The sequence below is a fragment of the Lampetra planeri genome, chromosome 20 (assembly GCF_965212315.1).
Source record: "Lampetra planeri chromosome 20, kcLamPlan1.2.h2, whole genome shotgun sequence".
Taxonomy (NCBI): Eukaryota; Metazoa; Chordata; class Hyperoartia; order Petromyzontiformes; family Petromyzontidae; genus Lampetra; species Lampetra planeri.
The window spans coordinates 5,261,523-5,286,801 of record NC_136126.1 but is presented as its reverse complement, the minus strand read 5'-3'; the positions used below and the strand labels follow the sequence as shown (position 1 = coordinate 5,286,801).

General features: G+C 43.4%; 1 protein-coding gene across 2 annotated transcripts; it reads right to left on the bottom strand.

Moving 5' to 3' along the window:
- Positions 1–8,234: 8,234 nt before the first annotated feature.
- AFMID (arylformamidase) lies at positions 8,235–21,940 on the bottom strand. 2 transcript variants are annotated; one of them, XM_078603389.1, is made up of 11 exons: positions 21,780–21,940; positions 18,849–18,960; positions 18,105–18,209; positions 17,906–17,954; positions 17,003–17,088; positions 14,399–14,471; positions 13,719–13,822; positions 13,213–13,291; positions 10,775–10,910; positions 9,114–9,218; positions 8,235–8,563 (listed from the first exon to the last, which is right to left on the bottom strand). In XM_078603389.1, the coding sequence occupies exons 1-11, from the start codon at positions 21,828–21,830 to the stop codon at positions 8,525–8,527; spliced, it is 939 nt and encodes a 312-aa protein (XP_078459515.1). In that variant the 5' UTR covers positions 21,831–21,940; the 3' UTR covers positions 8,235–8,524. The 2 variants fall into 2 exon arrangements, with proteins under 2 accessions (XP_078459515.1, XP_078459514.1); XM_078603388.1 differs by having other exon boundaries at positions 17,906–18,209; positions 21,780–21,929.
- Between the last annotated feature and the right edge of the window lie 3,339 nt (positions 21,941–25,279).

Here is a 25,279-nt window from a genome sequence, read left to right as displayed (position 1 = left end):
CACCTGATGATGGACGCTTGTGTTGCGCCTGAAACGTCGTGATTTATTTTATTTTATACCTACGTGACTTTACCGAAAGAACCAAAGCGTACAGAATGCACTTCTTCAGGAAATTGTGTTTTTGTGTGTGTGTGCACAGAGGCTGAATGCTTTTCATACATTTGTGCATCTTGTTTTGAACTTGTGGTTTTCCAGTTGCACTATTATTCTGTTAGGATGGGGTTTTTTCTCATCATTTACAGATTTTCTCAGAAGATAGGGACAAAAGTTATCATACATTCTTACCAAGTACAATTTTTATATGCTAAACAGGAATTGCTATTGGAACATGGGGATAAAAATAATTAGACATTTTAACATATTATGTTCGCTACACTTATTTAAAATGTTTAAACACATGAGGTAAATGAAAGGGTGACTAAAAAGAGCTTGAAAGAAAAAAATAAAAAATAAATTGCAAGATGAGTTAAACCGTATCTATGTTCAAATGTGAATTCAGATCAAATATCAGTGACAGGCCAATATCTCGCACTCACGAGTGATGATAGAAATTAGAAATGCGAAGAGCCAGGGATGTGTGGAACTTTATTGGGGCACATTCCTTGGGTCACCAAGTTGAGTGGAGAGCCAGGGATGTGGTTGTCTATTGGGCCACGTCAATGATGATACCTTAATTATCATATAGTCAAAATTTTTACGATACTAATTACTGGATTGGCTTTGTGAAAATAGGGTTTGGAAAACTAACACTCCGGTCATCAGTGTTGTGCTGTTAAATTCATAATAATGTGCTTCTGTAATATGGTGGCTTAGTTTTAACTGCTGAGCACAGATGGCATGTGCATATGTTAAACCTAAAACGCAACAGCCATGTCCATTAAACGTTAAACCATTTTAACTTCTCATGCAAAGATAATGCCTTTAAATATATCCGCATCCTTTTAAAACTATTTTCCATCAAGTGCCCATCTGGTAATAAAAACGTCGCATCATTATTTTAGCGTTCAGTGGCTAAGATGAAAAACGCATAAAACATTTAAATGTGTACAAAAACAAGTCTGCCCTCATGGCTTTCACATCAGTTACATAAGAGTGGCACATTCAAGGAAATAAATAACTACAATAATTTTCCATTCTTTATGAATATTTTATGAGGTTGAGCTGCAATACAGGAGTCTAGGCATAGTTTACACGCCTGCATGGTTTTCATATACAGCCAATGCATCATGTTACGTTATAAAGATATATTGGCACAGAAGATTATATAACTGATGATGAAAAAAAACACAGACATAACAATTTCAAACACACGATGCTATGCGAAAAGGTTCGCATGAATTGTATTTATTATACCTCTGGCCTGGTAGACCGCATAAAAGGGAATGTTTGAGCAAAAAAGCTTGCAACACCGCAAAGAGAAATAAATACATCTCGACATCACCGCATTGCCAGGGCTGGGTGAAAATGCAACCTGCATTAATGCACAACAGTTGCATCGAAAACTGCATGCCCATTCCCTTCACCACCCCACATTGGTGGTGGTCATGCAGGTTTAGGATGTGATGGCATTCTCTGGTCTGACACTGGTGAGAATAGACCATGGGCAAGGCTGTCTCTGATGAAAGCCAATTAGTCTCAAAGACAATGCATATGGTATTAGAGCTTGTTTACATGTTTACCGTGGGTGCGTGTGGTTAATGCAGACTTGATTCCTTGCTAAATGTATCTACCCAGGGAGGGTAAAACCCTATCCTCATTTTCCCCTAGATTTATAATAATTAACCACAAGTCGTGAAGCGAGAGGGAACAAAATCGCATTTTCTGGCAAAAGCCGCTTCTGCAAGCCGCGGATAATCTGCATGGCTCTCAATGAAGGAGCCGCGCAGAACGTAGAATGAGAGGGGATTTAAAGGAATGGAAGCAACACAAAGAAGTGACACGTGGTGTCGTGCCCAAATGCATGTAATTTGTTCCAAAAAAAGAGAGAGCACATGAGTGCCTATAGTGTAATTCAATTAGATGAAGTGGGTTTTTTTTCTGTAGGAGTGTTCTCTCGGATTGGATGTGCAGATGTACGTTTCAAGCAGCCCTTTCCTCAAGGCAACATAGCATTACTTATTCATGTTTTCTGGGAACAGAAAAAATATATAATCCTGACATCGTTTTAACAAAAATAGCCGCACAAAAATAGCCCTTTACCACCTTCAACTGTCGATTTTATAAATGTATCCTCAAAGGCGTTTTAACAGCTGCAAAACGCCAAAATTAGCACCGTCAGTCACACTCAACTTTCAGTGCAATGGTGCTAATATTTTATAGCATCATTTGACTTTACAGGAACTATACAACTTTTAAATGCAGGAAGGTCAAATAATTTCTATACTTGTTTGCTGTTTAGATTTGGCTATATGTTAATATTGAACTAGTGCCATATCGTGTAAAGAAACACGTTTCCAGCCAAGAGCGATAATTAAATATACTATGAGAACTATTGTAACGTATGGTGTTGGAACGAATACAACAACTAATATTCGATATTACTATTGCTAACTTTATTTCACATAATACCGTAGCATAACTGATTCTGGGCTCACGTGGATCATTGTTACGTGGAAAGTATCGTACCAGAATCCAGTGCGTTTTCTGAAATGTATTGCAAACTCGCCAGTTGTCAGCTCACTCTACTTGATTACAGATATCGTATATAAATCCAGTACTGTACTGAAGAAGCATTGAACTGCCCATATAGGACCCACCACTGCGATCTCTACATTGCGTCAAACTTAACATCTCTTCATGATCGACGGCTTGTGCATCAGATCTTATTTATTCACGATGTAGTTACAAAAAAAGCAGCATACTACCTGCTGCATCTCCTCACTGTTTCGAAGAACAAATGTGACCGAAGGTCTTCGCTCATTTACCAGCTTCACATTCCTTATTGCCGTACAAATACTGGAGGAAGGGCCTTTGCTATTGATGCCCCCAGGGTCTGGAATGCTATCGCCAATAAACTGCAACTTGGATCACTACCTGTGAGATCTTCACTCAAAACTGCTCTAGAGGAGTTGTACACCCTTAGCTGCCACTGCTATTCAGTGGCCTCAAATCAAATGTATCGCTCCGGATGACCACTGCAAAGTATGATCTGGAGTTTTGATTATAGTGTGCTGGTCTTTAAAAGGTGCATTGAAAAATGTTGCTACTCCTATTGATACTCCTGCTGTTATGTAGTGACTCATGCCGCCAGCAATGACATGGCAGCAGCTATGGCAGAAAAGTTTGGTTGTAGATATTATGTAAATCGTTTATTGTTAGATTTGAATCACAATTCCTATGATCACTGTTACATTGTTTTATAGCTTTATTTTGATTTCGAAAACGTTTTGGTTTAGCCATTTTTGTTTGTTGTAGTACAGAGTTAGACTGATAACTTAAATCTAAATTGTCTTATGGTTGTTATTGTTTGACTTGCATCCCACTGGGATTTTTGCACACAGCATTGATATACGGTGCTTTTTCTTGAAGGCTTTGTTGTTTTTTCCTGGATTTTTCTGTTGTGCATAGTCACTTTAAGATGTTTCTTGTTCATGTTTTGTTTGTTGCAGTTGCACCCGATTCAATAGCCGCATGGCTCACAGGACTATACCTAATAAATAAAACTGAACCTTGCCACCGAGTCGGTTGACTACTTTGACGGTTCCATTTCCAAAGGTCACTTTGAAGAAGCAGTCCTGTCTGCCTCGTATTCCTTTTGATTACCAACACCACGTGGTGGTTTAAAGAAGTACGGGTAAAAAAACACATCTTTTTGAGTTCATATTAAGTTATAAGTTACATCATTAAACCACTCCTGTGGCACGTGTAGCAATAAGACTCAAAATGAACAGCACTCACCACTTATACCAACGCTCACACATTTTCACTGTTTCTAGGCCCCCATCTGGCCTGAAATCAGTGAACCAAGACTTCCACGCAGATGCTAAATGATCCGTAATCACCGCAACCCACTGGGTTGTACAAATCATCAACGTTTGGCACATTCCGCTCCATTAATTGGACAGATAATCCTGCCGGATCCACTCGCTGAAAGTGTTTTTTTTTTTACCACGATGGAGTTTTCCACTTCCCCATTCGCTTTGACGTCCATTATGCTCGGACACAAGGGATGGCCGCAATAATGAGAAGCATACCGTGGCTGGGCTGGAGGTGGAAGCATTGCTCCCGCGTGTGTGAACGTGAATGTGAATGCACAGCCACGAGAAGAATCCCCCCACAATGCTCCGTCTCCAACCGCCGCCACAAAATGGCGTCGGTCAAGTCTTTCAACTGGCAACAACGCTCATAACACCACGAAGGGGAATATGAACTTTCAAGCACTTTTTTTTTCTTCTTGGTTCTTTCGGTAAAGTCACGTAATAAAATAATAAAAATAAACCACAATAAAATAATTCTCACGACGTTTCGGCCACAACGCAAGCAGCCGTCCTCAGGTGAAAACCAGGTCCGTCGAGGCGACAGAGTCTGAATGAAACAGCACACGAGCTTGGAGCATATATATAAGCTGGGCGCCTTGACAAAGGAATTAACTTTCAAGCACTCTCGCTCGCCATGGAGTACTTGCCATTAACGACACGCTATTTTTACTTCGTTAATTTGCGTCTATACGTTCCAAAGTGTTATCACAATTACGCTCAACGAGAGAATTAATGGCTTATCACTACAGGGTCATCCTTATGCCATCCTAACAAAGACAAGAACGCCTTTCTCTGCGACAGCATCTCGAGATGCAGTTTCGCCGAGAGGCTAAATAAATACAATTTGTATTGTACGGATTAAATGTAAAGCACCCTTGTGTATTCAAACGCATTTTAAATGAACACAATAACACATTGCTGCGGAGCGAGCTGGTAGGAACGTTGGGTTGCTCGGTCAATGGCCAGGGTCAACGGCGGCGTGGTGTATTCCGCATATATGCCCGACTGTGAGGGCGGGCACAAGCCGGCGTGAGTAGGTTAAACGTTGAGTTTTATAAGGGCACCACGGGGTGACCAGCCCCTCCCCACCCAGCCCCACCCCTCCCACGCCCCACCCAGCCCCATCCTCCCCACCCAGCCCCTCCCCACCCTCCCCTCCCCACCCAGCCCCACCCTCCCCACCCAGCCCCTCCCCACCCTCCCCCCCCACCTGTCCCATCCCCACCCAGCCGCTCCCTGCACGACGGACGGACGGACACAATAATCCCATGTGGGCTGGTGTAACTAGGAGGTTCCTACCAGTAAAAGCCTTGCCTTAAAGTCATTATGTATATCGCAACCCAGTAATTCACAAAACGAGTGAAGCAGCGCTGGTACCCTCCCGTGTGTTCTCAAAGCAGTGGGGTCCCAAGAGTTTTCAACACTTGTCTCAAAATATCCCGAGAATAATAAAAAAAAATGTTTGAGGTTAATTTGAGTGAATATGTTGTAAATTACATGACGTGTTAAATTGAATTGGGGAGAGGTGAGGAGGGTGGTTATTCGTGGATTTTCACAATGGTTTATTTTTGTAATTTTATTTCAAGCCCAACAAAACTAGATTATTGATAGATTACGTCTGGAAATGCTTCCTGGTAGACCAAGTGTACTATCCCAATAATTGTGCCACAAAATATTCAAACCGTTCAGTTAATTTTTAGATGTAAAGCTTTCGTGACTGCAGGGATTCACATTCTTGGTTCTTTCAGTAAAGTCACGTAGAAGGGAAATAATACAATAAAAAGAAAACAATAAAATGTGACTTTACCGAAAGAAGCAAGAATACGTTCAGTTAATGTTTATTCTATTTCTGTATATAATTTGTATGTATCACTTAATTTTTTTTTATTATGCACGCTGCACTAATCCAGTAATCATACATTGTAAAATGACATGAAGGGTTGCATAAAGAGTTGGTTTCCTGAGGGGGTGGGGCGCGGGTTGGAACATATATCAAAATTGGAAACCGATTCCAGAATCGACTCCAAAAGTCTTAGACTCAGCCATCTCTACTTGGGGGCCGTTCATAAATGACGTCACGCACCTGGGGGGGGGGGGGTCAGACATTTGTGACGATGTGTGACGAGGGGGGGTGAGAAGTGTGACGTCACATCAAAATGCACAACTTTAAATAAATATAGACAACACGTTCTACTTAATTAAATAGACTTTAAATACATGTTTTCTCCTACAACATCAGAGTGCAGCGCCACATTAAATAAGCACAACAATGACAATAGTTTAAAGCGATTTGAAGCATGTTTTATTTTCAAAATGGAAATATGGTTTTGGGGGGGAGGGGGGCAGAGCTTTGTGACATCATATTTGAGGGGGGGGTCTGACTTTTTGTGACGCCGTGTGACGAGGGGTTGGATCAAAAATCGTCCAAAGTCGCGTGACGTCATTTATGGACGACCCCTTGGTGGTCACCCATGCAAGTTCTTAAAAATGAGACAATCCGGCTTGGTTTCCGAGATTGTGGCACATTTTTTTGAGCGATGTGCTTACACCGAGGAAACTCTCGTGGTAAAATAATAATTTGTGAATAGTTGCAAGCAGAAAGTCCAACAATTCTCGACCACAGTTCACTTTGTTCACAGGCAGAGGTCGCAACCGGGTACCCGATACCCGTACCCTACCCGATACCTGGTGCGGCCGGGTACGGGTAGACCGTGAGTCACTGGTGAGTCACCATTTGTCACTCATTTCCCAACGTCTTGTCTCTTCTTACAATTCAAGTTCCTAGAATCAACCCACCCGCGCCTGCAACATGGCTTCATCCCAGAGGTCGCAATCAGATACCCGTACCCGGCCGGGTACGGGTAGGGTACGGGTACCCGTTTGCGACCCTGGTGCGTCCGAGTACGGGTAAGGAATCAAAACCCGTTTGCAACCTCTGGCAGTGGGTGGCTAAATGCTGCCCTCTGTCGCTGCAGTGTTGTCTCTCAGGACGTGCAGACAATGTACTGGGGCCCTGAGCACCTGCCTGGTATCATGAAGTGTTGTAGCCCTCTGCAATGTGTCCTCATGTGAGTAACCCAGAGTCAGCCACGACACCAGGATACAGTGGCGAAGCGTTCTATTTTCGTTCACAATTCCCCAGAGCCGTTATACCACCGCTTCCCAGCTGCAGGGAGATGACCTTTTGCAAACATTGATACTCTTCAGTTACTTCAGGGGTGGCGTTAACTGCGGAGTACAGCAAGTATCAACCCGTGGGACACCCCACCCCCTGGGGAGGCACCAGAGGTCGCAAACGGGTTTTGATTCCTTACCCGTACCCGGCCGCACCAGGGTCGCATTCGGGTACCTGTACCTGTACCCTACCCGATACCCGGCTACCCGTACCCGGCCGGGTATCGGGTAGGGTACGGGTATCGGGTACCCGATTGCGACCTCTGGGATGAAGCCATGTTGCAGGCGCGGGTGGGTTGATTCTAGGAACTTGAATTGTGAGAAGAGACAAGACGTTGGGAAATGAGTGACAAACGGTGACTCACCAGTGACTCACGGTCTATCCGTATCCGTATCCGGCCGGGTACGGGTAGCCGGGTATCGGGTAGGGTACGGGTATCGGGTACCCGGTTGCGACCTCTGGGAGGCACGAAAGCCTCTTGGGGTGGGGAGGGGGGCGGAGGATGTGGCATGGAGACTGTGCAGGAGAAATGTTGAATGTGCGTGAGTGGGGAACGTCAACGCCATGTTGAAGAACAAAACACCCAAATGCACGTGAAACAAATGCCTTACCAACACCGCGTCGACTAGAAGCGTGGACGTGTGATCTGTCTATTTTGGCCTTTGTAACTTTTGCATGGGGAAGGGGGGATGGGAGTGGGAATCAGTGGACTTGATCGGGGGGGTCAACCATGCCATAAGGGTTTAGTAATGTTTAGCTCACTGCACTTTGAACCAAGATGCCTAAGCTTGATTGCTGGCGATGGCCAATATCTGACCACTGACCAGTGGGAGCTAGTGGTCGAACAAACCCACGACCGACACATCTTGGAGGGGCCTTCATCCAGCAGTAGATTCAGGTCATACATTAACAAAAGGTTACTCCAGCTTTCAATAGAAACAATCCCGTCAATAAGTCATTGACACTTTTGCTATGAACTATAAGCCCACCACATACTGAATACAGGGTGTCTGTAAAAGTGTCTTCCACTCTTGAAGAATTGTAATTAGTTTGAGCTGCATCCAAATAACGACACACACTTGTGAAAATTAAGATTTTATTGAACTAGATTTGTTCAACTAAACCTCTACATGCATACAAAATAACGTAAAACTCGGAGTTGTACATGTCCGATATACTTCGCCTTCAGAAGATTAGCAGTAAGTAATTATATTGTAATGCAAGGCGAACATTGTTCTCTAACGGCTTACAGTATATCATGCAAATACCGCTGTTTTTTTTTTGACAGATGCACATTTATGTTTGCATGCCCTCAATCTGCTGTTCTTTAGAGTAATCATATTTCTGACAAAGCGATTTTAAATCATTCGCCTCATGGTTTCACTCCACCAAACATCACTTCCTTGATGACCTGAAAATAACCAGAGCAAGCCAAAAGATATTTTAATGCAATTCAGAGTGCAATATAATCCATACTTAAGCCACACTTATTAAAATTACCCTTAAAGAGCCATCAGTAAGTGGACAGATGAATATACAGTAATAGGCAGATTGATCAATGATTATCAAGACACATACAGTCCAAAGATCGATACCATTACTTTGCTCAGCATTTGCCATACAAAATTAGAAACATACGAGAACACTTAGGCCAACATACAAAATTGAAGTAAACTAAATGAAGATACTGCCTTAACACTGGTGTGCAAACACAAACCACAAACACCACCTATGTTGGGTGGAGTTGGGTTTACGACACATTTATATTTCCAGGATCTTACCCAAAACTTTTACTTTATTATATAGTCAGTAAAACTATTTTAGTATTTTCCTTTCTTTTGCCCAGGCAATGTTAATGACAAAGTTGGCAAGTGTTTGTTCGTTTTCACAATGAAAATATCCACTTTGCATACTGACAAACATCCACACCATTCGTCGTCATCGTAATCAACATCACCAACCTGAGTGAGTTGGTACTCCTCACCGCAGAGCTTCTCCACCAGGTCAAAGTGATCCACGTTAGGCACATCCAGGTAGGTGACATTGAAGCCGGCGCCCTTTAAAGACTTGACAAATAGAACAATAAGAAAGGCTCCATCAGAGCAGCAATGGGGGCACAACTGATTTGGTTTCCCATTCTCTTGAACCACAGCGAGTTTTTTTCTTCTTGGTTCTTTCGGTAAAGTCACGTAGAAGGGAAGTAATAAAATAATTAAAATAAAACATAATAAAATAATTCTCACGACGTTTCGGCCACAACGCATTTGACAGACCTGTTCTCCACCTGAAGACGGCTGCTTGCGTTGTGGCCGAAACGTCGTGAGAATTATTTTATTATGTTTTATTTTTATTGTTTTATTACTTCCCTTCTACGTGACTTTACCGAAAGAACCAAGAAGATGAATCCCTGCAGTCACGAAAGCTTTCAATCACAGTGAGTTTGTTTAAGGGCATCGAAGCAACCTGATGTAACCAGTGTAAGCAGTGTTGGATCATAAAGGCTGACATTCCATTTAGTGGACCACAGAAATATTCCTTAAAGTGAATTTAGACGCACTGAAAGTTGCTTACTCTTTCCCTTTGAATGATTATCATTCAAAATGTGAGTTATAACTCCCTGAGACGTTACTAGCAGGTGTGAGTACATGTTCAAGAGGGCAGGTTTCGTTCACTCCGTGCACAAAGCATGAACACACACCCACTGAATGCATCATATCACACCATCAAAGACACGTTTCCCAAAAAAATCTTTCGTTTTTTGGGGTCATGAATAAGTTACCGAAAGAACCAAAGAGTATGGATTCCTTTAGGCACGAAAGCTTCAAATCAAGAATCAAGACATATTTATTCATAATTATTCAAAATTATCGACCAAATGCCAACATTAATCCTATCATTTTGAATGAGTGTTACATAAAGTCAAATATTTAATGCAGCCTAATATACAGGGTGATCCATTTATAGAAAGCCCACTGATTTATGACCCTTTTAATGTATTCTCAACAGGTGAGTGAATGTCGTGAAAGCAATGGCTCCATATCTTACAGAGGAACAAATGAAGATAGTAGCACGGATGAGGAGTATCATATCTGGGGCTCACACATATGTCTAATTTGTGTATACGCCACTGCAAAGAAACATTAAATACAGATTGTATCGCAAATTATATAACACAGGTCCGATTAAAAAATAAAATAAAAACAGAACAACAATTGTAAGAACTGATGCGATTGCGCTGACATGCCTTGCAACCTTCAAACACAACCCATAATGAATGCTTTTTCCACGTTGAGTGGATATGTATAATGGGATCACCCTGTTATTGCAGACCCCACGGCCACAGATAATATAATTCAACGTTTTAAAGCTTTCGTGACTGCAGGGATTCATCTTCTTGGTTCTTTCGGTAAAGTCACGTAAAAGGGAAATAATAAAATAGACGCTGTCTCCCCGACAGACCTGGTCTTCACCTGAGGACGGCTGCTTGCGTTGTGGCTGAAACGTCGTGAGAATTATTTTATTAATATTTTTTTATTTATTTTACTTATTTTCCCTTCTATGTGACTTTGCCGAAAGAACCAAGAAGATAATTCAACGTGTGAATGAGAGCAATCAACTCTACCTGCTCAAGCTCTTGGGACTGGCGCTGAAACTCGGGCGTGTCATGCTCCGCCACAGCCAGGACGATGCGACAATTTCCAGCCAACGGGGCCATCGCATCAACTTTTAACATCGGGCTGTTACGTGCCATGTCCTCCCTGTCAGCAAACATGTGTGTAGCGCAGCACGGGCAGCTCAAAGGTCACGTAAATGTGTGTGCAAGTCTTTTTTGGCAAAGGCAAGACTTCACCGTAATCACCAGCCCCTCCGTAATGCGTTTCTATCCTGGACAGAGCGAGGGGCAGGTGCCTGTTAGGTTACTAAGACTGGCGCAGTGCACAGTCGTTTCGTAGAAATAGCAACAAGTCTAGTAGCCATTTTTTTTATCGAGTGCTGCTATTGCACATCCAACCAATGCATTTTTTGCCTTGGTTGACCCATGAGAGGCTCATGACAGGTACAGATATACATTGGCAATGAAAATAAAACTTGGTTTAAAGCAACAAAAACTCGCCCTAAAAATGCAATGTGAACATCACACATTATTGGGCTGATCAACATTAAGTCCGTCAGGCACAAAATACAGCAGTCAATCATGATGGCCAAATCCTCATAAAAATTAAAGCAGTACACAACTGTCTTTGTCTTTTTGATGCCTGAATATTAAAAAAATGCTACAATCTTCGCTCACATGAGCCAAAGTCCATCACAAGACTGTACAGTGCAAAAACACGCTACGATATCTTGATGTGCAAAACATGCCGAAATTATTTAGTTGAAGACAGCAAAATTATATCGGGTAAATGTAGATAAACAGGGTTGGGACACTGTCTATAGGAAAGCCACCTACATAGATTCCTATCTGAAACCGGATTCCCACCACCAAGGCCGTAGCCATGGAGTCAACATTGGGGGGGGCCAAATCTTCCAGGGGGTCTGGGGGTTCCCCCCCCCCCCCCCAAAAAAACTAAAATTTGAAAACGAATTTCCTGCCTAAAATATAAAAAAATTCACTTACACATAGGATGGACTTTTTATTTATTTTTTACAATAATGTCTAATAGTGTCTTGTATTTATTACATTGCTTTGTTTTTTCTTTTTTACCTTTTTTGTTTAATTGTATGTAATGGCAGAGATTAGGGATTAATAAAGCACAAACATAACCACAATCATATAAACAGAAATCTATTTTATACCAATATATTTGGGGGGACATTTTGAGAATATTTGAATATTGGGCACAGAAGAATTCCCTCATCAAAACACTACACCATAGGGCCCACTGCATTTCCGACCAACACCACCTAGCCAGTGAACTGGAACACGTACACCAGGCCCTCAAGATGAATGGGTACTCGGACCGCATTATTCGCAAAGCTGTTTCTCCAACCATGGAGAAACAACCTCCTGAGGAGCCGATCAAAACCATCACGTTACCATACGTAGCAGGTGTTACCAAAAAGATTTCCAAAATCTTAAACAAACACAAGATCCAGGTCCGATTCAATACAGTACACAAAATCCGTGATCTAATCCCATCTGTGAAGGATGTCATTCCTGACATGCAATATCCTGGAGTCTACAAAATGAGTTGTACCTGCGGTAGTAGTTACATTGGGGAAACGAAACGACATGTCTCGGACCGTGTTCGCGAGCACAATGCAGATCTGAAACACGGCAGAACCAATACCTCTGCCGTGGCTGACAATTGTTATAACGCTGTGGGCTCGCATGATATTGTTTTATCCAAGACCAAGATACTCTGCAAACCTTCTGGCTACTATCAAAGGTTTGTTCATGAAGCCATCCAGATATATAAACATAGACATAACTTCAACCGAGAAGATGGATACAAATTGAGCAATCATTGGAAGGATGTTATTAACCAGATAAAACCTTAACTGTTTATGGTTGTTCCATCATATTTGCCGGGTACTAATCTATTTTTCCAAGTTAATTTCCCCCCTCCCGCATCCCCAGCTCTCTCGGCCTCCCACTTCCAGCCCCGCCCGCCTTCCCCTGTCCAGCTTCACGTCCCTCTCCTAGCGTCCACACAACGCTCCCCTCCCCCTACCCCACACCCCCCTCCTCTCTCTCCCCCCTTGCCCCTCCTCCCTCTCTTACCTATATAATCTCTTACCACGGCATCTCTCTCCCACTTCAGCAAAACAAATGTTTCTTGCTGTGGTTTTCCCACCTGATGACGATTGCTTGTGTTGCCATCGAAACGTCGTGATTTGTTTTAATTGTATTTTATTTCTAACTACGTGACTTTACTGAAAGAACCAAAGAGTATGGATTCCTGCAGTCACGAAAGCTTAAAATCAAGATTAGGGTTTACTAACGTCCTATTTAGAGGATATGGCATTGTCCAGTTAGTTTACCCACTCATATTTTAGTACTGCTTTTTGCATATATAGAATTAACATTATTCAAAAACATTATACAATGATACTCACAAAGTCATTTTGAGATGCTCATTCACGTAAGTTTCCACTAGGGGCCGGAGGTCAAACACCCCACTCAGTAGGAAGCCACCTGGGAACAGAAACAAAGTGTGGATATGAGGCACTTGTCTGCTGTGGCCGGATAAGTTGCATGATTATTTCGTATGGCTCATTGCCCACATTCGACACGCCATTTTGAAACAGGCCTCAAACAATGTTAGTCTGTCACTGCAAGCCACTTCACATATAATCAGGTACTAGAGGGAAATATTTTCTACCTGTTTCAAAGTGTTGCATTGTCATTCACCTATTGCTTTTCAAGTAGTGCTGAGTAGACAATCAATGCGGAATTCCTAGCTTGATCAAACTTTAAGTGTCAACTAATGTGTGGCCCGGTATTTAAAAGTTCTAATCGGGCCTCAGAAAAGAAAAGCATGCGCCACCACTGTTGAAGAAAAACGCTCAAACGCCAAAACTAGCAGGTGCCCATTGGTAAGCGAAACCCTGGGTACATACACCTTTGATGTCAGGGGTCACACCATACTCTGGAAGCGACCAATCGGTGGCGAGGACCATGGCAGCCAGGTGAGCACCGGCAGAGTGACCACACAGATACATTCCACTGCATTCCACACAGCAACAGTCATCACCATCATTAAAGCAGTGAAAGCTATAACTATTGTGTTGACATCTCTGTACAGAAGAACCCTTTGAGGGCAGCACATTGTGATGTAAACGGCCCTTTTGTTCATCCAGTGATTGAGGAGGGCCTCCACATTCCGTGCAGGTCGTGGGGGTTATTTTACCATACTTTACCACGCTAGTCAGCGCGGGTTGGTGAAGGCAGGCAGCGTGTATATAGTACAGTACAACAATGTTGTTGCTCTGCCCTCTATTTAAAATGTCACTCTGTAGCAGCCTACAACACCTGTTTTAGTGCAAGGTAGTTGCTGATCCAAGCACTATACAGACTCAAACAGCTTAGCGTCAGAGATCTGATATTGGGCGCATTATAGGTGATTTGGGTAAAGGCATTGTGGTATAAAATTGTAGCATTCCTTGAATCTTACTTTAAACAAATTTCCAAAGGTCAAGAACTCTCATCAATTACTTCAGTTACCACTCGCAGTATGATTACATTTCGTCTTATACATATTTAATTCCATATTTGATAATATCTTGCCATGAGAAAGATTACCTGAAGTGTGAATATTGTCGAGATATGAAGGCAACAGCTCTCCGCATCTGGTCAACCATGAGATCCATGCTTCCTACAAAATATCATAACTCTATCACATCATTAATCAGTGTTTACTGTGTATACTTATTATAACCAATGTATGCTACTTTTTTCAATGTGCCCAATCTCATCATATCTTGGCAGGTAAGAAGGGTTGAGCCTATATAATGCTTGGATGGGCCAACAACCATGCATAAGAGGTGTTACAGGCAACGGGGTCAAAATGTAGGCAGCAGAGGGTGGTACAACAATATCCGATGTACTTCTATACTGTCAAATATATGCTCTGCACCTTTGCCAATCTGCACTAACCAACGTAGTAAAATATGGTAAAATTAACCTCACAACCTGCATGGCATGGGAGGTCTTCATCCAGCAGTAGATTGGCAAAGGTCTGCACATGTAAATGTACATTCTGACAGATACTAATTATAAGCAGTGCTTACTCTATAATATAAAGCCAATGAACAAGTTTGCATCAAAATCTCTGTTCTGTAAACAGTCTGTGTATTTACAGTCTTTGGTGCAAGATGTTATCTCCTTCGCCTGGTATGCAAACTCACCTATATATTTGTGAGTTTGCATGTTATCTCCTTGGTGGTAGTGTGGATTTTCTCCGGGTCCTCCAGTTTTTCCCTCCACATTCAGAAACATATTCTTAGGTTTTTTCGGAAAAAGTCACGTAGGTAAAAACATTATAAAGTAAAATAAAATAAAAATAAAAATCACGACGTTTCGGAGGCAACACAAGCATCCGTCTTCAGGTGGTACCGTCACAGCCACGACAGCTGTATCAAGTAAATGAGAGATTGCAGGAGTTACCACTGCGTTTATATAATGGTTGGAGAAGGTTGTGGGGCAAGGGCCGCATACTTATTATTAATATGGTAAGGTGAGGCTTGAGACTAAGAATAGACTGCATAACAAAGGCTGAGAACAAAGGCTGAGCCTTTGTTATGGAGAGGTGCGGTTTGTGACTCAACCTGTAACAAGAAGACCACCACTAAACATGGTAAAACAGTAATGGTTGTCTGTCAAATAAGATTGGCAAATAAGTGTAGTTAAATCTTTTTTGCATGGTTAATCACATCTTTCCAATGATTACTCAGTTTGTAACCGTCATCACGGTTGAAATTATGTCTGTGTTTGTATATTTGTATGGCTTCGTGTACAAACCTTTGATGGTAGCCAGGAGGTTTGCAGAGAACCTTGGTCTCGGAAAATACAATTTCATGAGAGCCCACCGAGTTGTAGCAATGATCGGCAACGGCCGAAGAATCAGTTCTGCCGTGTTTCAGATCTGACTTGTGCTCGCGGACACTATCAGAAACATGACGTTTCGTTTCTCCAATGTAGCAATCACCACAAATGCAACTCAATTTGTAGACTCCAGGATACTGTAAGTCAGAAACGACATCCTTCACAGATGGAATCAAATCACGGATTTTATGCACTGTACTGAATCTTATGCTTGTTTAGAATTTTGGAGATCTTTTTGGTCACGCCTGCTATGTATGGCAACGTGATAGTTTTGGTCGGCAGAACTGATTCAGAGTCACAAACCGCACCTCTCCATAACAAAGGCTCAGCCTTTGTTATGCAGTCTATTCTTAGTCTCAAGCCTCACCTTACCATATTAATAATAAGTATGCGGCCCTTGCCCCACCACCTTCTCCAACCATTATATAAACGCAGTGGTAACTCCTGAAATCTCTCATTTACTTGATACAACTGTCGTGGCTGTGACGGTACCACCTGAAGACGGAAGCTTGTGTTGCCTCCGAAACGTCGTGATTTTTATTTTTATTTTATTTTACTTTTTAATGTTTTTACCTACGTGACTTTACCGAAAAAACCTAAGAATATGAATCATTGCAGTCACGAAAGCTTCAAATCTAGAATTTTTAGAAACATGTGTCTATAACACATTCCTGCGGAGGGAGCTGGTAGGAACGTTGGGTTACTCGGTCAATGGCCAGGGTCAACGGCGGCGTGGTGTATTCCGCAAATATGCCCAACTGTGAGGGCGGGCACAATCCGGCGTGAGTAGGTTAAACGTTGAGTTTTATAAGGGCACCACAGGGTGACCAGCCCCTCCCCACCCAGCCCCACCCCTCCCACCCCCCACCCAGCCCCACCCTCCCCACCCAGCCCCTCACCACCCTCCCCTCCCCACCCAGCCCTCCCCACCCAGCCCCTCCCCACCCTCCCCTCCCCACCCAGCCCCACCCTCCCCACCCAGCCCCTCCCCACCCTCCCCTCCCCACCCTCCCCTCCCCACCCCGCCCCTCCCTCCCCACCCAGCCCCTCCCTGCACGACGGACGGACACAATAATCCCCTGTGGGCTGGTGGAACCAGTGGGTTCCTACCAGTAGTATTATTTGGCTGCTACTATACATTCCAAAATATGATACGCCACTTTCATGAGGTATCATGTGTGGCCAGTTTGCCTCTGAAATATGTCTCACAGCTGAGTGGACTTTGCCTGCTAAAATAAAATAGTTTAGCTCAGTTTGTAAGGTCATGTTACAGACACGCACACAAACACGACATCTCCTGACCTTTAGGACTAAGAGTGTAGCTCAGAGCCACCACCACAGCTCCAGATTCGACCAGGGGAGGCACCATATATCCAGAAAACTCCTTCCTAAAAAAAGGCACGCACACACACACACCAGTCATCAAAGTGGGGCACTGCAATATTTTTGTGGAAACTTTCTCGACACCGTTGATTCTGCATCAGGATGAATCCATTTCATAGACTGTACTGCAGATAAATGATTCACCAGTGCCTCATAAGAATAATCTAGTGATGGCCATTCAGGGATGTGCTTTCACAAAGATAGACGAGTACTGTTGTCAATGTTTTATTTACACATAATTAAACATGATAAAGTTTGGGGAGCTAGATTTGAAAAAGTGATGAAGATCCATTTATTTTTCGATTTAAAGCTTTCGTGACTGCAGGGATTCATCTTCTTGGTTCTTTCGGTAAAGTCACGTAGAATTGAAATAATAAAATAATAAAAATAAAACATAATGAAATAATTCTCACGACGTTTCGGCCACAACGCAAGTAGCCGTCCTCAGGTGGAGAACAGGTCTGTCGAGGAGACAGAGTCTGAATTAACTCTGTCTGTCATTCAGACTCTGTCTCCTCGACAGACCTGTTCTCCATCTGAGGACGGCTACTTGCGTTGTGGCCGAAACGTCGTGAGAATTATTTTATTATGTTTTATTTTTATTATTTTATTATTTCAATTCTACGTGACTTTACCGAAAGAACCAAGAAGATGAAAATATCCATTTATTTCACCGCCCATAACCTGTATGAGGAGACTGTAATACATTGCTTGTGGGCGTAAACACTCCCCCAAAGGGGGAATTTTGATAATTTCATGAACATGGCTAAAATATATATTTTTTTAATAGTTGCATGCATGTCGTGTGGTCAGCGCTCATACCCAAGGATACGCCAGTAGCCTCCGTGAATGTAAACGAAGACTGGGGGAGCTTGCCGAGGTGACGTGAGGCCATCAGCAGGAATGTGTGGACATGAGAAACGCAGACATAAGATACACAAACATCCACCGATTAAAACATATATACTGTCAAGCGTGTACGTAAATACATAGTGAGAGTGCAGGCTATTTGTAAAAGCACCTGGGTTTGGTTTCAGAGGCATATAAATATCCATCTTTTCGTCATCTCCGGGGCCGTAGGAGACGTCCAGAATTGTTTCTGCGACAGCTTTCCCACGAGCAGTCCCTGATGCACAGTGGAGTCAATGGGGGCAGGTGTAAGTCGCATGGCAGCCCAACTCCACAGAGCTTCGGGTATGGAATGTACAGGGTGAGACAAGGGAGTGGTGGATATTATACACTTTCTGTCTCTCCTCTTAAGCAATTTATATATTTTTTAAATATATATATGGTTTATAGCATTTCAAATGTACAGGGTGAGACAAGGGAGTGGTGGATATTATACACTTTCTGTCTCTCCTCTTAACCCAATTTATATATTTTTTAAATATATATATGGTTTATAGCATTTCACTCCACATCTTCTGGCTAACTCCTAAATGTAAAATTGCTCAACGACAGAAGAGGTGAAAATAACTAAGCACAACTAACCTGAAAAAAGTGTGAATACTCAATGGGCCATTTTACTTTAAATATATTAACCAATTGCATGCAAATTATTTGACAAAAGCATTACAGTATTGTAAAAAAACACATTAAAATGACATGCAGTGTTTCTCCGCCTTTTATTAAAGTGTTGTCAAAATTTGTCCAATGTATTTTTTTTATCAGAGCCCCATTGCAAGTGATGTTTAATATCATTGCACTCAAATTTATTTCAAGGTGACCAACAATGCTTTGGAAATAGCGACTGATTTCTGCATACCTTCCTGCAGGGCTTTGATGTGTGCATCAACCACGGGATGTTCATTGCTGCCTTCAAATGGCTGGATGATCCTCTTAGACCACAGGGTTGGAGAAAATTGCCTGTTGCACTCCTTTGGGGCATGTGCAGAAACGAACATGTTATACGACTCTGTTGCACTCCTTTGGGGCATGTGCAGAAACGAACAGGTTATACGACTCTTCACACACTTTTGCTATTCATAATAAATTTGGCACACATCCAGCCTCTTATTTTTTTATATCACTGCAGCAAATGCATCGTAGTCATCATCAGTGTGAAATTCCACACCACATTAGGCTTGCGCAGGCTTAGAAAACATAAATAACGAAGTGCCGAATGAGGAAATATTCACAGAAAATCACAAGTTTGCATATTATCAATTTGCAGACTCTAAATGTCATCCAAGTAGACTTTAATCATACACTGTATATACAGTGTACAAAAATGTCCAAAGCAGTATGTGTCAATGTGCACGGGGAGCGGTGGCGCAGTGGTTAGGGCACTCCACGACGAACCTATGAAGCTGGCCACCTGGGTTTCATTCCTGGACACGCCGTCAGTGGTGAAATTTAAACAGGTCCTGGGGTCTTTTCCTTAAGCAACCCGCATTGACCAGTCTAGTGAAGTATGGTCAAACAACCACAATGACCAAACACGATGTGGTGAGTTTTCCATTAAGCAACTGATTGACCAAGGGTCTGAAATAATTATGCGTGCACATACTGTATACCCAACACGCGTTACGTTAACATATGGTACACGGTCTATAAAATATGCGCAGTGCACGTATCAAATACACAAATACACGTGCAGAGATACATACAAGTGTAGTGTGTCAATTCAGACAAACTAATAGTAGGAGGCATACACGTTTATTCTACACTTCCCACAGTATAGGGGATAACTATATATGGGTGAGGACAGCCAGCACGCTGCCTGACCCAACACGGACGACGAGTTGAAGACGGGGACGAAGACTTGTGAAGACGACAGGTTCTATTTCCAAACCGCAGCAGCCCCGACCCAGCGCCGAGGCCTCCCTTTTATCCTCCCCAGCGTGGCCTGGCTCCACCCTCGGCCACGTCCCCCTTTGGAACCCACCAGAAGGCTCTGGCTCTACCCCACGTGTTCCCTCTGCTGCCACCTTTACCCTACATTCGTGTCTACCACGTGACCTACTGGCAGACCGGCCGCTGTACCCTAAAATGCCCTTCACTGCCAGCAACCGGCGCTACGTGCTCCAGTGCCACACTTCACCTGCCCTGCTTGTAGACTGGGCTGTTACACCCATTTAGTGCGTACGCATGGAGGGGGTTTAACCCAAATGCGTATGCTTGCGTTTGGGGGGGGTCTACTGACAATGTACATACGCATAGGAAACGGGGGGGGGGTGAAGCCTTGATAAAAATTTGTCTACATTGGCCTTCAAATGAGCCACAGTTCAGTTCCTTTAGCTGTCAGACAAGAAGTGGGACTGTGGGATACGTGTCACTTCGTGTGCCACCGTGCCCCTGCCTGCAGCTATCACGCAGCTCAGCAAAATAAGTGGCCAGGGTACCGCAAACTTAATTGGTTAACGTGTTTGCTTAAACACGTTAATATTATTAATCCTTGATCGTTTCTGCGTGGATTAAATATCGGCCGTTCTATAGGATTCGGGGGGGGGGTAAAAAGTCTGCGAGCGTACAGGGAGGGGGGAAGAGGTCAAGTTTTGACAGATTTTTGCGTACGGACTAAGTGGATGGCCCCTAAACCAGCTCTGCGCACCGGAGTGACCCATTCTATGTCACTACACAAGTACTATATAGTCATCATTATCAGCCATGATCAATACACTGTTGGATTAACCACACTTCCCCCTTCCCATGCTACCATCTTATCGCAGTCCTGCAGTGTAACAAACTATAACATCCGTCGGTTTAATTTGCAGCTGAACGACCCAGGCTGTAGATGTTTAGTGTCTAAATTTAGTTGTTAACAAAAAAAACAAAAGAACCCGCATTCGTTTCGTGATCTACATTCAGTTTTCAGTTTCATTTATTAGGTGTAGCCCTGTGAGCCATTCGGCTCTTGAATCGGGTGCAACAGCAACAAACAAAAAACTAAAACGTGAACAAGTAAACATCTTAAAGTGACTATGCGCAAACAGAAAAATCCAGTGAAAAACAGCAAAATCTTCCAGAAAAGCACCGTACACCAACTCTGTGTGCACAAATCCCAGTGGGATGCAAGTCAAACAACACCAACAACCACAAGACAATGTAGATTAAAGCCATCAGTCTAACTCCGTACTACAACAAACAAACATGGCCAAACCAAAAAACTTTCGAATTCACCAAAATAAAGCCATAAAAACAATGTAACATTGATCATCGGAACTGTGACCAAAATTTCACAATGAACGACATGCACGCGGATTACGCGAGCGTCGGTTGAATCGAGTTCCTTTGCAACATCGTCCAGTCGTCTAAAGTCCGTGTTTCTAATCAGCACCGCTGCGTTTAATTACGGCCGCGTCCTCTTAGGCAATAAAGCAAACAAACACTGAATCAAGAGCCGAATGGCTCACGGGGTTACTCCAAATAAATCTTAAAACTGAAAAACTGAACTGTCAAGTGCGAGCACGAACACACAACGATGGCACGACTACTCCCTATTAGAAGCCGAGTGTTTTACTTATGAACGCCGTTCGTGGACTTTCACTGGACGTTTGGGGATGTGTGTAACAACGACGTCGTAAACCCTCGGGGTCAATCCCCTGCCGCACGAGCTAGAGTGGTGAAGTATGGTCAATGCAATGCACCGCGTGAAGAGCACCCGCACGCAAATGTTGCTGACAGTGGCACGGTACAGTCTTACAATTTGGAACGTTACAATGAAAGTGTTGTTGCTGCTGTTGTTCGCACTTGCCTCCTTGTCCATAGTCTCCCTTGCCTGCGTTGCACCGCTGCGTTGAGCCATGACCACGAGGTTTCTCTCTTGAGAGAAGACTAACAATACCCTGTATACTGCAATTTATATGCTGCTAGCAGCAGTAGCAGCCAACTCAGTGTGGGAGCACAGCGTGTGATGGGGTGGTGGGTGGGCAAGCTCGGATTGTCACGACACGCCCAGTGAACTTTGTTTACAATGTGTCCAGTTTTGCTTTTACATCACTGGATACATCTTCCCCTGCGTGTGGATTGCATCGCTGTGAATCCCTTATCAAGTGCCTTAGCTTATTACACACCAATTCAGACCTTATCGGTCACACCGTGCCCCTTCTAAATCTCAACGTTTATCCTAAAATTTCCATCATAAGGGAGAAACACAAACAAACTAAAATAAATGTGCCCTTATTCAAACGATATCTGCCTACCCCTCCTTATTACACACCAATTCAGACCTTATCGGTCACACCGTGCCCCTTCAAAATATCAACGTTCATCCTAAAATTTCCATCACAAGGAAGAAACACAAACAAATTAAAATAAATGTGCCCTTATTCAAACGATATCTGCCTACCCCTTATCAAGTGCCTTAGCTTATTACAGACCAATTCAGACCGTATCGGTCACCCCGTGCCCCTTCTCAATCTCAACGTTCACCCTACACAAATTGACACACATAAACACGTGTTTGTGTCCATATTTAAACGGCTGTACGCCGCATGGACCTGAAAACTTAATTTCCCTGTACAATATTCATATTTCGATTTAAAGCTTTCGTGACTGCAGGGATTCATCTTCTTGGTTCTTTCGGTAAAGTCACGTAGAAGGGAAATAATAAAATAATAAAAATTAAACATAATAAAATAATTCTCACGACGTGTCGGCCACAACGCAAGCAGCCGCCCTCAGGTGAAGAACAGGTCTGTCTGTCAGACCTGTTCTTCACCTGAGGACTTTACCGAAAGAACCAAGAAGAATATTCATATTCTTGGTGGTTCAACGCGCGCACATTCGAGAACGGCTGCATGTCCCCGCTCGGCATCCAGAAGAAGGTGATTGGTGATCATTATCATCATGGGATCGTCGAGAGCAGCCAGGGTCAGGGTGACCTTTGGGGTAATTCCGTTGGGGTAAATAAGGGAAACGGAATTCAAAAGACCGGTATCTGATAATCATCGAGGGATCTTCTGGAGAATGTTCTGGAAGGGGTCGCGATGGATATATAAGGGGGCCGTCCATAAATGGCGTCATGCGATTTTGGACGATTTTTGACCCCCCCCCCCCCCCTAGTCACACGGCGTCACATGAAGTCAGACCCCCCCTCAAATATGACGTCACAAAGCTCTGCCCCCCCCCCCCGCCAAAATATATAAAACATGCTTCAAATCGCTTTAAACTATTGTCATTGTAGTGCGTATTAAATGTGCCGCTGCACTCTGATGTTGTAGGAGAAAACATTTATTAAAAGTCTATTTAATTAAGTAGAACGTGTTGTCGATATTTATTTAAAGTTGCGCATTTTGATGTGACGTCACATTTCTCAAACCCATCCCCCCCTCGTCACACATCGTCACAAATATCTGACCGCCCCCCCCCCCCAGGTGCGTGACGTCATTTATGGACGGCCCCATAGAGACGCGGCGAGCGAGGGAGCGAACGAGCGACGGACGGCGGATCCTCGGCATAACTAGAACAAGTGTGATATAAACAGACAATAAGTTTCCGTCCGCCTTTATTTACAACACTACACAAGAATACGGGGTAAACCATGTGGGTTGACAGGTATGGGATTGAGTGGTCACTTCGTGTCCGGTTTTGGATTTTAACGAACCAGTCACCCCGTGCCCCTTCTCAATCTCAACGTTCACCCTACACAAATTGACACACGTAAACACGTGTTTGTGTCCATATTTAAACGGCTGTACGCCGCATGGACCTGAAAACTTAATTTCCCTGTACAATATTCATATTTCGATTTAAAGCTTTCGTGACTGCAGGGATTCATCTTCTTGGTTCTTTCGGTAAAGTCACGTAGAAGGGAAATAATAAAATAATAAAAATAAAACATAATAAAATAATTCTCACGACGTGTCGGCCACAACGCAAGCAGCCGCCCTCAGGTGAAGAACAGGTCTGTCTGTCAGACCTGTTCTTCACCTGAGGACTTTACCGAAAGAACCAAGAAGAATATTCATATTCTTGGTGGTTCAACGCGCGCACATTCGAGAACGGCTGCATGTCCCCGCTCGGCATCCAGAAGAAGGTGATTGGTGATCATTATCATCATGGGATCGTCGAGAGCAGCCAGGGTCAGGGTGACCTTTGGGGTAATTCCGTTGGGGTAAATAAGGGAAACGGAATTCAAAAGACCGGTATCTGATAATCATCGAGGGATCTTCTGGAGAATGTTCTGGAAGGGGTCGCGATGGATATATAAGGGGGCCGTCCATAAATGGCGTCATGCGATTTTGGACGATTTTTGACCCCCCCCCCCCCCCTAGTCACACGGCGTCACATGAAGTCAGACCCCCCCTCAAATATGACGTCACAAAGCTCTGCCCCCCCCCCCCCGCCAAAATATATAAAACATGCTTCAAATCGCTTTAAACTATTGTCATTGTAGTGCGTATTAAATGTGCCGCTGCACTCTGATGTTGTAGGAGAAAACATTTATTAAAAGTCTATTTAATTAAGTAGAACGTGTTGTCGATATTTATTTAAAGTTGCGCATTTTGATGTGACGTCACATTTCTCAAACCCATCCCCCCCTCGTCACACATCGTCACAAATATCTGACCGCCCCCCCCCCCCAGGTGCGTGACGTCATTTATGGACGGCCCCATAGAGACGCGGCGAGCGAGGGAGCGAACGAGCGACGGACGGCGGATCCTCGGCATAACTAGAACAAGTGTGATATAAACAGACAATAAGTTTCCGTCCGCCTTTATTTACAACACTACACAAGAATACGGGGTAAACCATGTGGGTTGACAGGTATGGGATTGAGTGGTCACTTCGTGTCCGGTTTTGGATTTTAACGAACCAGTCACCCCGTGCCCCTTCTCAATCTCAACGTTCACCCTACACAAATTGACACACGTAAACACGTTTTTGTGTCCGTATTTAAACGGCTGTACGCCGCATGGACCTGAAAACTCAATTTCCCTGTACAATATTCATATTTCGATTTAAAGCTTTCGTGACTGCAGGGATTCATCTTCTTGGTTCTTTCGGTAAAGTCACGTAGAAGGGAAATAATAAAATAATAAAAAATAAAACATAATTAAATAATTCTCACGACGTTTCGGCCACAACGCAAGCAGCCGTCCTCAGGTGAAAAACAGGTCTGTCTGTCAGACCTGTTCTTCACCTGAGGACTTTACCGAAAGAACCAAGAAGAATATTCATATTCTTGGTGGTTCAACGCGCGAATATTCGAGAACGGCTGCATGTCCGCGCTCGGCAGCCAGAAGAAGGTGA